Genomic DNA, 15,499 nt, shown 5'->3' with positions numbered 1-15,499 from the left:
CGGACGGACGGACGGACGGACGGACGACGTACTACCGAAATCCCGTTAGCGACGACAGCTTTCCACTGGCAAGAAATCTCTAACATATTGACAATTATGGCCACTTAGTTTCCGCCATAATAGCAACGAAGCACTTGTGATGATTGTTCTTCAATTACAGTTTTCTACTATGAAAAGTAAGTTCTGTTAATAAGCGTCCAGGCCGATTTAGTGGATGGCCTTTACATATAAAAGCATCACGAGCTCAGCAGCTTACGACAGCACTCAAGAGTCTGGTTAGCCAACCATCGGCCTTGCTGTTACGTCATGTTGTACGATCGCGTAAGGTTAAATTTTCAACGCTACCTATTGCGCGATTATCCTGATAAGTAAAGGCGCTCTGTGTTACCTGTTTTCCTAATTGAACACCATATAGGAAACAGTTAAATACCATACGGATTTTCTAATCATCCCGTCGACAGATACGAATTTAGACGAGCAAATCTGAGAGTACAGATAGGGTGGGTGACACAAATGGACTTACTTTCGTCATGGCTGAAGATTGCTGAAAGCAACAGAAAATCCTATCACTTCAGGATTTCATTGAGTCAACCATTTCCTTCGACGCTTATATATAGGCAGCTCCGACAAACGATCGCGTCTCTTATCAACGAAAAGAATCTTCCTTCTGTGTGTGGGTCCTTGTTTTCTAATGCGGCGCGTCCTGAAACAAAACAAGGACGGGCTCACCATCTATTTTTCTCGGAATTGGCGGCCGGATGAAGAAACGAGAGGCTGTACAATGCACAATTCAAATGTAGGTGTTCGGAGTTCTATTCGAGTGGTACGTCTATTTTATCCCTCAACGGAATAGCTGCTGATTCGGAAAAACTTAGTTAGTGGTATTAGCCAATGTCGCAGTCATGGATGAAGGGGCCTTCTACGACAGAGGAACTCAGAGAACGGCTAACATAATACCTTCTTCAAGTACTTCTCGTCTTTGCAAGAGGTCTTCGTCACATTTTTAATTTAGCATGGTAGATTGAAGACTAATAATATCCATACTGTGGTAGGTATTGAAGCAGTGGTTATCCAACAAATAAAGGTTGGACGCATCTGTTCGTTATGGAGCAAAAGCATTAAGTGATCATGTTAGTGTTACACATTGTGATTTTTAAAGCTGCTTTTTGAAAGACTCTAATAATTTAAATCGCCCAAACCGGATTACGACTATCGCTTCATTTATTTATTTATTATTATTATAATTAGGGGCGTTAGGCGTTCAGTAGGAAAGAATACTTCGCAAAACGTTTTCTCCCCTTTTGCGGTTTCAACATACATCTTTTCGAATTTCACGACCGGTTCTGTCATTATGCACCCCTTGGCACGGCTGGCAATACGCAGTGTATCCATTCATGCCTAAATCACAGAGTAGGCAAAGTTCCCACAGAAGCGACATCGTCGCTTGGCAACCAGGTTACACACCCTGAACATTGGACAAATCAACCTGAGACATGGCGTAAATATATTGTTATATTACGTGAACAGTACATTACAGTATTACTATATATTATTCCATCTTACTTGATGAGAACCCGGTACCAACATGTTTTTAAAAAAACAGCTTGAACAAAAAAAATCATTCGGCTTTAACGATCTATTTTTGTTACATGTTCTTCATAGCATCCATCGCCAATGCTTACGTGTGTAGCGTGTCGGCCTTCCGACGATCTTCCAGTTCTCGTTTGATACAGAAGGCCGGTACGATGTCACCTATTGGTACAAATTGATGCCTATTATCTTGCCGCCATTATTATGGCAATCCGTTCATTGTCTATAAATTTTCAGCCTAGCAGTGTTTTCAATTTCTCCTATCCTATTGTTATCATCTTCATTGTCCTGCGATTCACTTTGATGGCCCTTTCTCACGTCATATAAAGCAGGGATATATAGTACAGCTAGACGCATGTTATGTCCTAATATTTTATTGGACATACTTTGGCGTGAACCCATATGTGCCATGCGCAATGTCGGAACTTCATTTGTATTCGGTAAATATAGCAAATATTACATATTTCATGTTCAATCTAAAGCTGATACGCATCGCTTGCTTCATGGAGAGATATCCTAGGTCGTGCTGCACAGATTTTCTATGCGTTTTGATAACAGTATAGGACTTTGAAGTGTCATGTAGGCTCTTGGCAAGTTTCTCAGGTCTAAAATAACTCGTTAGTTTGGGTACACACGGCTAAATTCGATCGACCTAAGCTTAGCATAGCAGGTCTGATAGACGTGCGAAACGACCTGCAGATCATTATGGGAGCTGTTATACGGGAAGGTAACTATAGTTATTACGCCACAACCTGGGCTAAAGGTGTTCCTATCAATGAACCAGTGTTATTTTTGTGACACGATAAACAGCTACTGTTCAAATAACCCCACCCTACTTTTTTTTAGCGGTCTGACTTCACGGCTAAATGCGACAGCATCCTGCCAGAATATGACACGAATTAAATGTCGAAATCAACATGTCAGAAGAGACAAAGGTGCGGATTCAGCATTTTGTCAAAAAAGAAGTAAGAGTAGCTAACCAGACCGCGCAGATGGTTCCACTCTTATAGGGCTCAATAAAAATTAGAAATATATCAGTATCGTGTTTAAATAGGCCCGGCTGCAAAGTAGGTATAGTAATGAACTTGTGGCTACGTGGTACCTTGTTCGGTCAGTTGTGGACCAAGCATTGCTCGGAACCTTAGCACTGGATCGTAGCTCTGCTGCATTCAGCAGGCATGAATATTTTTCTAACGTTATATCGCATATATGTTGCGACTCCATTCTACGGTCAATGTCGGATAAATACTGGTTTGATCGAAGGGTTTCGTCCCTCTCAGCAAAAACAAGGAGTAATAGTTTTCTCTTCATTCTTTTACCAGTTGTTTTCTTCTACCGGATTTCCAATATTTGTCCAGAAGAAAATGGAGGCCGTATTACTTAATAATGCCCATACGTAAGCGAGGTTTTAGTAAACTAGTTTAATATATTACTGACTAGACTTCACCGCGCACTTATCTGTTCCGTATTACAACGGCACGTGACGATTTTGAAGCCCTTGCCAAATGATAGATTCCTTGTTTGTATTCTCGACACCAAGTTAACAAATAGGTACATACGTGTGACGTCTCTACAGGTGACGACAAGTCGGATGATAGAATACGCAGAAGTTTGTGCATCAAGTTTCCCAATTAATCTGCATCTTCGCTAATTTTATGAGAAAGACATCTTTTGGTCTGAAAATATATTCGATGTTTAACGGCGATGGCGGCGCTGGCTTGTACATGCCGATTTGCCCCTACTACGAGGCATCCAGCAGGTCTGTACAATGGCAGCGTTAGCTGAAGCTGTGTTCAGTGCTCCGCGATTATTTCGAATTTAACGTCTACAGCTGGCGTCTTACGCAAAATGAGGGTCAACAACAGGGTGACTTTATCGAGTTGGTTTCGTAAATTCGCTTTGATTTATTACCCCTACTCTAGTTATCGACGATCCGCCATCCAAAGAAATCTTTGTTGCACCTCCCAGCTGTTTGTACCTTACGCTAACATAATACAATATGGTAGTGCCTTGAAAACTTCATCTTGCCAAATATAGCGAGTACTTCTCAGATAAACTCCAGGAGTGTTTGGTACGTGCGTACCTTAGGACAAAACACAGATGGGTTGATGGGATCGCTAGCGACATGGTCTTACAGCACCTGTTAACAACGCGAGATGCTGGCTAGTCGCGCGGCGGCACACGCAACATATTTTGTACGACAAATATATTCCAATATTATTTCATTAATGGTATTTAATTAATGTATTGCTAATTTACTAACCGGCCGACGCCCTCGACGATTTTGCTTTTATTCATTTCTGAATGAAGATGTTTGTTAAAAACAAAATCTAGTGCTTCCTTTGCTTAGTCATTGTTTCCATAGTGATTTAAAAGCAACCGTTCGAAAGCGTCTGGATAAAGCCTTTACTCAGGAACGCCTTTCATGTTCCTTTCACATATAAGGATTTTGCTATAATTTCTAATACTGATATTCACAGCAGTAAAATCATTAGCACTTGGCGGGTTGAGGAAAATCCTATTAGCACATCCACGGAAGCAGGCCTTTAATGGGAGTTCAAGCCACTGTATCAAGCCGACAAGTGAAGGGGTGCAAATATCTAGGTTAGACTGCTCAAGGTAAAGCTGATCCACGTTACCCTTGTGGAAGCTCTCGTAAAAACGATTATGTACATTAGGGTATAATTTTGATCTTCTGTCTGTTGATAAGGCCAAGGAAACGAACCCATCTCTGAGGACCAGCTGCGCGAGTGAGCGTCTATTGATCGCTCGAACAAATTTGAAGCACAGAGCAAGAAAATGTCTAAAGCGACCTATTTACCAGAAACACATGGTTCTCCCTTGCCTTGACAAACGTTGTAACTTATACACTGAGCCTGTATATATTCGGCTGGTCGTGGACATAACGAATGAGATAGTTAATCCAGTTGGTTCGAGCTTGACGCATGCAACAAGTTCAAGCCAACCTTTTTTTCACGACGGATAGTTCTCCACATTTTATTGGACATACGATAAGTTGAGCAGATGCTTACCGCCATATTTTGTAATCCTCTAAACTGTGTGGCGTAATTGTTACAAGTTGTTGTTGTTTTTCTACAGCACAGAATTTGACACGATCGAGCACCCCGTTTACGGGTGCACGAGCGAGCGAGTTATATGCTTTAGGCAGTACGAATAGTTCGTTGGATTTCGCAATATTGTCGTCCCTTAACATTGAAACCGTCGAGCAGAACGTCAACGAAGCAAAACAAATCGTTACCAGTAGTTAAAGTGGTAGTTGTATCGTGATGATAGTAACAAGATGCGGGCATTATCTATTTTCTATTTCTGCTATATTATCAAATACGATTGTTTCCTTTCTGAAAGAATTAAGACTGTCGGTGCTACGAAGTCGATTCGTATTACGTAGTTGTCGACCGATGAGTTTGTTAATAGGGACGAAAAGGTTTGCCAACGAAAATAGAAGAAGCACGCAGGCTTTCGGGTCGAGGAGGACGGATACTAAGATGAGTAAGGGGGCTGGCTTTAACATAGGCTTTATCTCATCATTATCGGCAGCTCTGGCGGAGTCGAGAGCGATAAAAAGCGCCCACCGGACGCATTGAAACATCATTGACAGATTACATTTCCGCCGGCAGAATTATGTTCAAGGTTCGTTACTCTATTTTTTAAGATACAAACACCTTTTTTTTGAGTTCTAAATTTTAATAGATGCTTTTCCAAGGCTAACAATCGAAGTATTTTCGACAGCTTAATTTTACTTACCATGTTTCTAAGTTGTTATGCGAAACAATGGCGCTACACGAACGGAACATGTGCTACGCCATCTTGAGTGAATATTTAACTTATGCAACAGAAAATGTGAAGTTTTTTTTTATCGTCAAGAGCCTGGCAATGGGTTCCGTTGATAGACAGAAATTCATTTAGTCAATAAAAAATTATGATTAGAACCGAATGTCACTCTTTGTCTTATGTGCAGCTACGTATGCACGCGTGTATAGGCATACGTTGATGAAGACATAACCTAGTAACGGTTCATAATTAAGCAAATCCCAATTGTTTTGGAATACTTTCAGTCGATCTATTTACCGGTGATAGTTAGCGGTGGCGTTCTCCTTCTGTTTAACGCTGTCAAAGCTCAACAAATTTCCGTTCGGCCTAGTAATGTTCAGCTGCAGCAGGTAAGTAACTTAAACGTGCAGGCGTGTCTTTTACCCTTATTATAAACGACAGACTTTCATGATTTGTCTGGTATTTTGGTAAAGTGCACGTCAAGACCACAGTACAATATTCACAGAGCAGAGCTAAGTCAAACGGAGTCCGTATATACAGGGTGATGGCAAGCAGGAACGCAAAAATTGTATTCTGAGTTTTTTTTTTTTAAATTAGAGGTTTATGTGGACCTTGTGGCTGAGCCAATGAAGAAGCAATGTGCCGTCGAACCGAACGTTAATTTGTTTTATCTAAATCGGAGGAAATGTCTCGATTAGGCTTTAAATTTAACTTTCTATGAGAAAAAACAAAAAGATGAATGTATTTTTTTTCTTTGGATCGACAGATTCAATACCCACCTATACCGTTTGAATACGCTTACACTTCAGATGACCCCGAAGGATCACACAGTGCTCAGGTAAAGAAATCGGTGCATGACACACTATCAGGAAGCTGAAAAATACATTTCGCTCTTCAACACGTGCTTGATTCCTTATCCTACTGGTTAATTTTTTTCTGTCTATGGGCAATGGACATCAGGGCTGCCGATCGCTATATAACCAAAAGCACCCAAAATTTACGCGTGTTTCAATATTTGGACAATTCCATTTTATTGAAACGCCCAAGTCGTGTACATTAGTAAACCCTATTCTTAATTATGTATCTGCTTGATTCTTCTAATTCGAACGAACGCTGGTTTGTCGCACTAATTTACGTAGTCCAGCGGCGACGGAAACGGACGGATGACCGGCTCGTATAGCATCTCGTTGGCGGATGGTCGGACACGTACCGTTAACTACGTAGCCGACGAAAATGGCTATCGCGCCGAGGTGACCACAAACGAACTCGGTACTGAATCGAAAAATCCCGCAGACGTCGTGTTCACCTCGTCCGCTATTACGGGTCACGAAGCTGCCATTTTATATGGGCCAAAAAGAGTAAGCATGAGTTCAGTTACGGCAATGCAAACTTAGGGAGAAACTGGAAAAAAAAAACTTCCTTTTGCTACGCGTTACAACACGGCAAAATAAGCAATGTCAACGAAGTCCATTGACCAATATGATTTCTTCTCTGATACGAGTACTCCTTTATTTTTGTCGATTTCGTTCGTATGCTGTTGTCCTTAACACTTTTTATCGTCTGTCTTAGCAGGAGCTCGATACCCAACAACGTATTTCCACCATAGCCACAGCTCCCATTACTGGTACATTGTCACGACCAGCCGTTTCTCGACCTCTACAGCAGGGGGGTCTGTCGTTCCAGGGTGGGGTGAATGTTCCAACCTACGGCACATTTGCGGGTGTGCCCCAATAGGTGGCCTCCCGTTATCTCGAGTGATTAGGCTTTCTCGGGTCCGGTCACACCAATTCGTCTGTCTAACTGCTACTGATTAATGCAATCTGCACGACAAAAAAGCTTGCTATTTGGCGGAAATTAAATACTTACCTCTAAACCAAGTGAAATTAATAACTAAATGAAATTAATAAATAAATTACAACATTTCTCCTATTCTGGTATCATGTATTTGTAGATAAAGAAACGTCAGTGTCTTTTACCTGTTCGCCTCTTTTAAAGGAATACGCTCGATTAATTCTATTATTACTTCCTGTTACTGCTAAAGAATAGAGGCTGACACGAGTTAAAAGTGGATCGCAAAAACGTTAGACGTACCGATGACAATTCAATGTACCCAATCAAAAACAAAATGCGAATGTGAGCTAGTAGGCCTCACGAGGCCTTGTTGACCGCGAAGCCCACTATGTATACGTATTTCGTCAATAATGACAAAGTTTTAGCCTTCACGAAGCCAATATCTCACATATAGTAGCGGTACATATCATGGCCGTGGCCTTTTATAATTTCAGCTCTGCGTGGAAGGCCATCATACAACACTTTCGCGAAGTAATAAGATGCTGGGTTGAGCATCTTGCGCCATTTTATTTTTGAAGGAAAAACGTCATTTGTTAACGATGGACCTGTTGCACACATTCGAAAGCTCATGGCTGCGACTAGAAATATTTGTTACCAAATAACCTCGCAAATGATGAGGGGCGGTCTGTGATAATAACGCATCTTCGCACATGATTTTACATGGTACATGAACGGCCTTTGATTGACCGCGTGAAAATGTACTGTTGTATGAAATGTATGCAAATGTTAAAGATGCGATTAAAAAAAAAAAAATGAAAATACGGAATTGCTCAAAGTAAGTAGAGAGTCGATCAGGAACGCTACGGAAGGGATCCCTGTGCTTATGACTGAATTGTATCTGATATAGAAGGGTTGGATGAGGACTAACGTGTGTTCACTAACAGCTGGATCTGGTTGACTGGCGACGCTTCTTACGGCAGTGGCTTGATCTTGCAGTTTTAAAAGGGATCATTGATTTGAACGGATTTTCCAGAAAACGTGTCGTTGTCGTCGTCGTAAATTGCAGAGCGCCAGAACAACAGACCGCCTGTTTGTTCAAACAAGCCATACATGTCTATATGCATTTTATAGTTAGAAATCATCCGGTACATTTTATCCCGAGTAGAATATACTACTTTAAAAATAAATTATTTACATTGAAGCATAGCTTTAATTATTAATCGGAAGCATTTGAAATTGACTGTGAACGCGGTTCACTAAAATTTGTGTCACAGGTGTATTAGTTGATGCCATGCCGGTGGGTTATTATTACTATTATATACAAACACTGCTCATTTTCTGGTTGACGCTAGTACCATATGCCAGTATAAATCCCCTAAGCGCTTCGTTACTGCAATCTCCGTTGTTCTTCTTTTACTGACAGACTACTTGGAACGTCAAAGGACAAAGTTTAGTCCATGAATCCGAAAAGTATTGCGTTGACGTTTAACATGGTACCACCTAAGGTTATCGGATATTGTTCGTAGAGCATCGTTCTGCACGATTCTTAACCACCCAATTAACACGTTTTCTTCCCAAGCCGCAATTCCATATGAAATAGTATTGAAAAATTATAGATAAAAATTTAAGAATTCGTTTTTTATTGATGATATCTTAAATATCAGTGAAACCGTTCTGTAAAAACACACCACCATAAATAATCTAGCCAAAAAAAATACAGGCGAGTTAAGCTTTATGCCGGCTGTCTTATGTCTTTCGCATAATTTTAGCTGCATCTAACTGTTGGTAACTCATATTTTCAACTGTTTTTATTATTTGTAATTAATTCAAAAAAAAAAAAGGTAACTAGCTGACTAGATCTTATAACTAACTTCATATCACTTTGTCAACTCGTACTCCGGAGGAGAGCGGGCATTATAAACTGTAAGTGTTTGTTGTTTGAATGTGATTCTTTATACATAGTACTGAATGTTACCTATTCCATTTGCGATATACACTATATATATATAACAGTCGTCACAGCACCGACGTAGAAGGTTGACAACGTCATGGAACGCGATAAGCTTCTTGTTCTTCGAAAAATTAAAATAGTCTACTTAGGTCGTAAGAGCTGAGCTCGTGTATGGGAAGATGAGGACCCAGTCGAAAGCTCATTATATCACATAATACGTTAGCTCGTCGAAATCATCTTAACTGTCCGTTATATCCATGACGCTGAACTAAAGTGAACCCGCACGACTTCGGCTGCGGGTATCAGTCCTGCATGCCGTGCTTGGGTTAACAACTTTCTCAGTAGTACAAACGCTCACGGGACGCGTTGTTCCGCCGTCGTTACGTTTTGCGCCTTTGAAGAAGCGCAGCCGACGATGTGACTCCATGTGCTGCCTCAAGTCGTACTGCCAAGTAAGCACCTGGGGGAGAGAGCCACAAGACCGTAGTAAGTAGAAAATGAGATTCGGAAATAGAGGCATGAGGACGTAGGAGGAACAACGGGGCAGAAGGCAAATACACAATGTGTTACACGCCTAGTCTAATACCACGAAAATAGATACATACATCTATTTATTGGTTTGCTAGTTTTCGTATTTAAACAAGAACCTTAGTGAGACCATAGATTTGCAATTGGCAACGTTCATTCACGTTAGTCAGTAATTATCCTTTCAAACACAACGCTTGTTTACATTCGTATATTTGCCATCCTCCTGTGAGACTAGGCGATTGGTACCTTTGAAAGGAAAATTCACTGCCAAACCTAATACCTTGTCACAATGTGGACAAGGATACATGGTCCACAGTTTGACTTGTTTTCCGGGTTTTTCGGAAGGCCATGCCGTTGTCACCTCTGCAACGGAGCTGTCCTCGTCTACGGCCGAAAGCTGGGCGGCGACCAAGAATGTGTCTTTCGCATGTGTTTCTGCCATTTTCACTGTGGCGCTCATAGTTCCCTTACCACTGCTGCTATTACTTTTGCAGTTGGGCAACCTATTCAATTGTCGTTCATGGGATTGCGCCTGTTTTCGGCACGAGCGAAGATGTACTAACAGGGCAACAAATTGTAATTTTTACATATGTATATTAGCCATTAGAAGAATAGGTCTCACTGTACGTTACTGTATACAAGGTTTGTTGTTCCACTCATCCTTGAACATGATTTCTACCCATAGCATATATAAATGCGCTATATATTTGCAACTCAGTTCCCATTTATAAGTTTCTATTTGAATTGTTTACAAACGTAAACGCAAAATTTTCTAACTGTACCTTGAAGCAGATGGCCAAACGCGAAGATTACACCGCACCGAGGGCAAGAAAGCGCCAAATTTGCGTGCTGGGCAAGATGTCTCTTCAGGTTTCCTGAATCGCGAATTTGCGTATCGTTACACCAATGTGTTATTATGTGCTCGATTAAAGTCAGTAGCCAGGGGCTGGTTTTAGTAAAATACGAGAGCTTAAAAAAACCGAAGCATTTTTAACAAATGTCGAAAGTAAGAAAAAACACTAGATTATCTAACTATATGAGGGCCATAAACCCAAAACACGCTGGGGCCTGTATGTCATTTTTAGCTAAACTAACTACTCGGATCACAAACGTTAGTTAAACAAATTAACCTACCGATCTGCGAAAAACTCTTTAGGCAAACGCAGCATCGATGAGGTCGTTCACCGGTATGAATGCGATAGTGATTTCTTAATGTGGACTTGTGACCGAAGCCGCAGTTACACACGTTACATCTGAAAAATCATAGCCGCAAAATATAGAACGTTTATCGGCCGATGCAGGCAATGATAAATTACCGACGTCTGCCAAGTAAGTTTTCTGGGCTCAAATAAAGATAGGTTGAAGTAGTTGAATGTCCGTGAAAATAAATAGTTGCCTTCTGCGAAAACTGAGCGGGAATCTAATTGATTTTGCCAAAAACTAGCCACTAACAGGTCGGGGCATCTCAGAGCTTTACCTTACGAGCGTCTCCAAATTGTTTAAGATAATTAGGGGAACGTGACGTGAGTGAGATATTTGCCTATGACAGAGTAACAAGGGCAATATTTAAATTTAATTGTAGGAATGTTTGGTGGCTGTCTCGAGTAAAAGTTAGCTACGTTCAAGCTTGAAGAACCCTAGACATCTTGACAAGTCAATTTCCGTTTCATCCCGGCAAAAAGCTACAAATGTAATGATAGTGTTTACAAGATAAGCCTGCAACCTGTAAGGTCTGGCCCCAGATCCACGTCTCTTTTTGCATTCGTCCAGAATATCCGTTCCTCTAGACGAAGTTGACGCCGTCGAGCATCTACGCGAAGGGTCTAACACGCACCTAAGAGCAGGTCAGTAAGATCGCTTCACGTTACATTTATGCTGCCTTACTAAGTCAGCTCAGTATGAGTAAGCTCAAGCTAGTGTAGCTTAGACCAACAAATCTGCCATTTTTAGCATACGCAATGATATAACAAATAAGAAATCAAGAGAGGAGTTCATAGATTTTCATTACATCGTTTATTAGGCACAAGGGAGGTATATCGCGAATTTGTCGCACGCACAAACACATCCAGTGAATTCTGTCACCATTCTTCAGAAGAGTGTCTTCCGTGGAGGAGATCTGGCCGTCCCACAGAATCGGGAAACACAACGTCTTGCTGTAAAAATCCTTAATTACACGTTTGAACTCGAATAATTTTCTGGCTAGCAATTAAGTAGGCCATGCTCGACGGTCTTACTGCGTTTGTCCATTTGGCTAACAAAGGAATCTTCTGATGAAAAATATCCAGCTGGATTCAGCTACTAATAAGACAAAAGTATTTTGACAGGACTACGCAGGCTTTGTGATCCTTAAACCGCGAAACGAAACCGCTGGCCAGCACCAATTTCCTTTTACTGTTTCTGCATGCGTGAAGGAGCGCTGCATATATAATGAAGTTCTAAAAACATCAACGCAGCCTGTTGCTATATACACTTTCCATTAAACTGTGAAGAAACTAGTAAATAGTATACGGAGGATCTAAGCTGTTCCCGGAATTTTTTAGGTCGTAAGTGATGAGCCTACTTCCGCAAGAAGCCCACGCCACCTAAGCGAGAACTGCGACCGCGCAGTGTCCTGATACGCTGAGCAACCCGCACGGTTTTTCGAACAACAGTCTGTAGTAACATCTAAAGCTCCGGTAAAACGTATATATTTTGAAGAAAAAGATTTCCGGAAACGGCAAATCGTTCAGACTCAAATCATTTTATTGTATCAAGCTAAAAGCTAGGGTGAAAAATGTTTGATGTGAATAGTTCTATTATCCCAGCATGGCCTGATCGGTGCATGCAAGCGTATCAATTACAGGCGCTGCTGACTTTCTTTCTTCCCAAAATCCAAATGTCCCGCTAGAGCAAATTGTTATCGTCATTTGCATTGTGCTTCTAGCTGAGCTAACATTATACTTTCTAGTTTTTTTTTCGTGTGTATACATCGTCCATCTGTAGACCTCAACTCTTCTAATGATCATACATTCATAATGAATTATTACTATTCATTATGAATTATAGTTATTGCCCCTTTCGTGCCATTTACCCACACTTTATAAGCTGTTGAGGATTGCGTCATGAGTTTGAAATAAGAAATGCAAAGTTCGTGCACCATTCGTGTCAACAGCTAGTGCATGATGCACGATAATGTATTCAGGAGATGCGTGTATATCTAGAAAGTTCGCACGTCATAAACATTGTGCCCAGCAACCCCTCGATGACTGACTGAACAGCATACCTAGGCTAGAATAAACTTGATTTAATAAACAGGCTGATTTTACTTCTAGTGGTAAATACTTTCGAAAAAAAAAAAAAAAACTGTAGATCGACACTACTTGACAAAGAAAATTGCCATTCCAAAGCAAATAACCTAAAAACTGAATCCAAAATATATTTTTGACCCAAGTTCAAGCCAGCAATACCTAGTCGTGGTACGTACGGGATGTCCCCGCGGGAACTATAGGCAGCCTCTTCCTCCAGATCATTGTTGAGTTCTGGAGTTTCTCTATCGATTTCCTCAATAGATCGTTCTTCATTTAACGCTTCCTGTACATCACTGCTATTGTCGAGCATCGGATCTTCGTCATCATGTGGGGACCAGCCTAGCTCAGAGTCGACCTCTTCATCATCAATCGAGCTTAACGAGCTCGAGGCGCTAGATTCGGGCAATTCTTCATGACACTCCATCAATTCTTCGTCCAGCCGATCTTGCTCTTGTTGGATTAGCATCTTTACAGTGGGTGGCATTTGTTGTTTAAGGGCGTCGATAAGAAGATCTAACCTGTTCTCCCTAGGTTGATCGCGACATTCTTTAAAACATTCGTCCATTTCGGTGAAGGCGGAGAACTTTTGGCTACCTACCTCTCCGTAGCCAGGCTCAGATTCGGCTGACTGTTTGATTTGCCTCTTTACTTCCTCGGGCATTAGGGATTCGAGGACCTCTATTAATGCGTCCAATGAACTCATATCAGAAGGTGCCTGGTCAAAAAGGTTCAGAATCTACAATCAAAACTTAATAACCGCAGTTTTTGCCTACATAGTGTCAAGAGCGATCACAATGAAAACAATCTAACTTTTCGAAAAAACATTTTTGCGTTTCATTCATAATTCACTTAGAGAAAACTAGTGTTGTAGATAAAATGTTACGACCTTGCAATTTGGCCTTTGGCCCTCTTGTAAATGGCTCGCGTTAGTTTCGCTTGTCAATAGGAACTTCGTTTCCGATTGGCATAATATACTGTAATTTAACAAACTCATACTAGGCCTGCCTTACTTACTTGGACACCTCAACGATAACGTACGCGATAAACGCTACGTGTTTGATCAAAAATGTTCGTTTTGATAACTGGCACTCTGTTCGCTGGGGCATTGCCCATCGTGTAGTTTTCGCACAAGTACAACCTAAGTTGATTCGATATCCAGATGAAAGCATAGAATTCACTGCGAGCTCACCTTAATTCTAGTAGACGCAATTTTCTCAATCACATGTAATAACCTCACGCGTGACTTATTTGATTTCTCTATTAAATAAAAAAAAAAACAACAGAACGAAAAGCGCTATCACATTTGAAAATCCGGTGCTGCTTTAAACTACTATATGATTCTGCTAGAATAAAGAAACTTTGACCGCAAAATGGCGGAATTCGAAACTACTCCGCTATTCGGTTTACCATCGTTGCAGTTCCAACTAACGGAAGAGATCTGAAGTGAACCACTTTCAGGCGGACTGGTACTCGTAGTTTGCTTGCCTGCAGACGAAAATTCGGATCAGCTAATTATCGATTGCAAATCATTGTGACCGACAAGTACAGCAGTTATGGTAACTAGCGAGTACTGAGTTACGGAGTCTGCTGTGCGATGCACAAAGAACAACGAAGTTTCCCTGAGTAGCATCATCGTTTCGGATACGCTTGAAGCACTCATGTATCGCTTTGGAGTCACATCGGTTCTGTGCTAGAATAAAAATGAAGTTCCTATGCCTCTTTCCGAAAATGCTGTATGATGGAGAAGGGAACTGTCCACCCTTAACAGTTCAGTAGATTGGCACTTAGCAACACATCGTCGATTACCTTAAAATGAGTCGCATTTTGTGAAACTGCCGTTTTAAAAATGGACGTTTCTATGCGTCTGAGAGGACGTCGGTCTTCTCTTGGCGAATGTTTTTCTTTACTAATCCCTTTCTTTACTTAAATAGAAGAGAAAAATCCATTTCGTATTTGTGCGATTTCCTTTTTGCTAAGTAAACTCGGACGATACGTTACGGCTCATTCGATTTTCTATGTATATTGATTAGACTCACTATTGGCCAATTAATGGCGGTAAACATTGTTTATCAAATAAATATTAATCATCTCAACTTGAAATTTCGAAACACAGACATTATAATACACGTTGCTTGTTCAGACTGATCTTTTGCAGAGCAATATAATTTACGCCTTCACACAAATTTCTAAACAAAACAGACACTCTCTATTGAAAAAAGTAGCTTAAGTTCCGGGATGTATGAATAGGTCTATTAAGCACCAGTCGAAAAGCAGCTAGCCGATCGTCGGCGACCCTTACGATACGTTTATCATATGTGGGGAAAAATAATTAGGTGTAAGACTAGGTCAATCAGTATGTGCGCTTGTAGAATGTAGAATTTGCGTTACACAGTGAACCTGGGTTCAGATTCGATGACGAAAATGGTCTACTTGAAAAAAGAGCAGGCAATCTTACTAAATTAGTACTAGGTTAAGGAAAAAAGCTAGAATGTGTTGTTTGTGAAAAATTTCAAGCCCTTCGAACGCTTTTTAACCACTTGTATTGTTTTCCATAGCATGG

At 40.9% G+C, this 15,499-nt stretch overlaps 2 protein-coding genes and 1 long non-coding RNA gene across 8 annotated transcripts in view; 1 reads left to right on the top strand and 2 right to left on the bottom strand.

Annotated features, from left to right (window-relative positions):
- Nucleotides 1-567, bottom strand: part of LOC147753823 (uncharacterized) — a 2,681-nt gene extending 2,114 nt beyond the window's left edge. The window contains exon 1 of the long non-coding RNA XR_015316017.1: nucleotides 524-567. This is a non-coding gene — a long non-coding RNA (uncharacterized LOC147753823). The remainder of the gene's footprint in view (nucleotides 1-523) is intronic.
- A 4,563-nt stretch (nucleotides 568-5,130) lies between these two features.
- Nucleotides 5,131-7,311, top strand: LOC111273620 (cuticle protein 16.8). Of its 2 annotated transcripts, none has more exons than XM_022855371.2 (5): nucleotides 5,131-5,241; nucleotides 5,667-5,771; nucleotides 6,149-6,220; nucleotides 6,522-6,740; nucleotides 6,952-7,311. In XM_022855371.2, exons 1-5 carry the CDS (start codon nucleotides 5,233-5,235, stop codon nucleotides 7,114-7,116), a joined length of 570 nt encoding a protein of 189 aa, XP_022711106.1. In that variant the 5' UTR covers nucleotides 5,131-5,232; the 3' UTR covers nucleotides 7,117-7,311. The 2 variants fall into 2 exon arrangements, with proteins under 2 accessions (XP_022711106.1, XP_022711107.1); XM_022855372.1 differs by having other exon boundaries at nucleotides 5,149-5,241; nucleotides 6,955-7,311.
- LOC111273619 (uncharacterized) lies at nucleotides 7,121-14,975 on the bottom strand. 5 transcript variants are annotated; one of them, XM_086973544.1, is made up of 7 exons: nucleotides 13,954-14,975; nucleotides 13,116-13,654; nucleotides 11,376-11,486; nucleotides 10,787-10,905; nucleotides 10,435-10,527; nucleotides 9,933-10,210; nucleotides 7,121-9,584 (listed from the first exon to the last, which is right to left on the bottom strand). In XM_086973544.1, exons 2-7 carry the CDS (start codon nucleotides 13,640-13,642, stop codon nucleotides 9,393-9,395), a joined length of 1,320 nt encoding a protein of 439 aa, XP_086829670.1. In that variant the 5' UTR covers nucleotides 13,643-13,654; nucleotides 13,954-14,975; the 3' UTR covers nucleotides 7,121-9,392. The 5 variants fall into 5 exon arrangements, with proteins under 5 accessions (XP_086829670.1, XP_086829671.1, XP_086829669.1 ...); XM_086973545.1 differs by having other exon boundaries at nucleotides 14,129-14,975; XM_086973543.1 differs by having other exon boundaries at nucleotides 14,347-14,975.
- Nucleotides 14,976-15,499: the final 524 nt, after the last annotated feature.

The sequence above is a fragment of the Varroa jacobsoni genome, unplaced genomic scaffold, assembly GCF_002532875.2.
Source record: "Varroa jacobsoni isolate VJ856 unplaced genomic scaffold, vjacob_1.0 scaffold_203, whole genome shotgun sequence".
NCBI lineage: Eukaryota > Metazoa > Arthropoda > Arachnida > Mesostigmata > Varroidae > Varroa > Varroa jacobsoni.
Note: the sequence above shows the minus strand (reverse complement) of the source record. Positions and strands in the feature narration are given on the sequence as shown.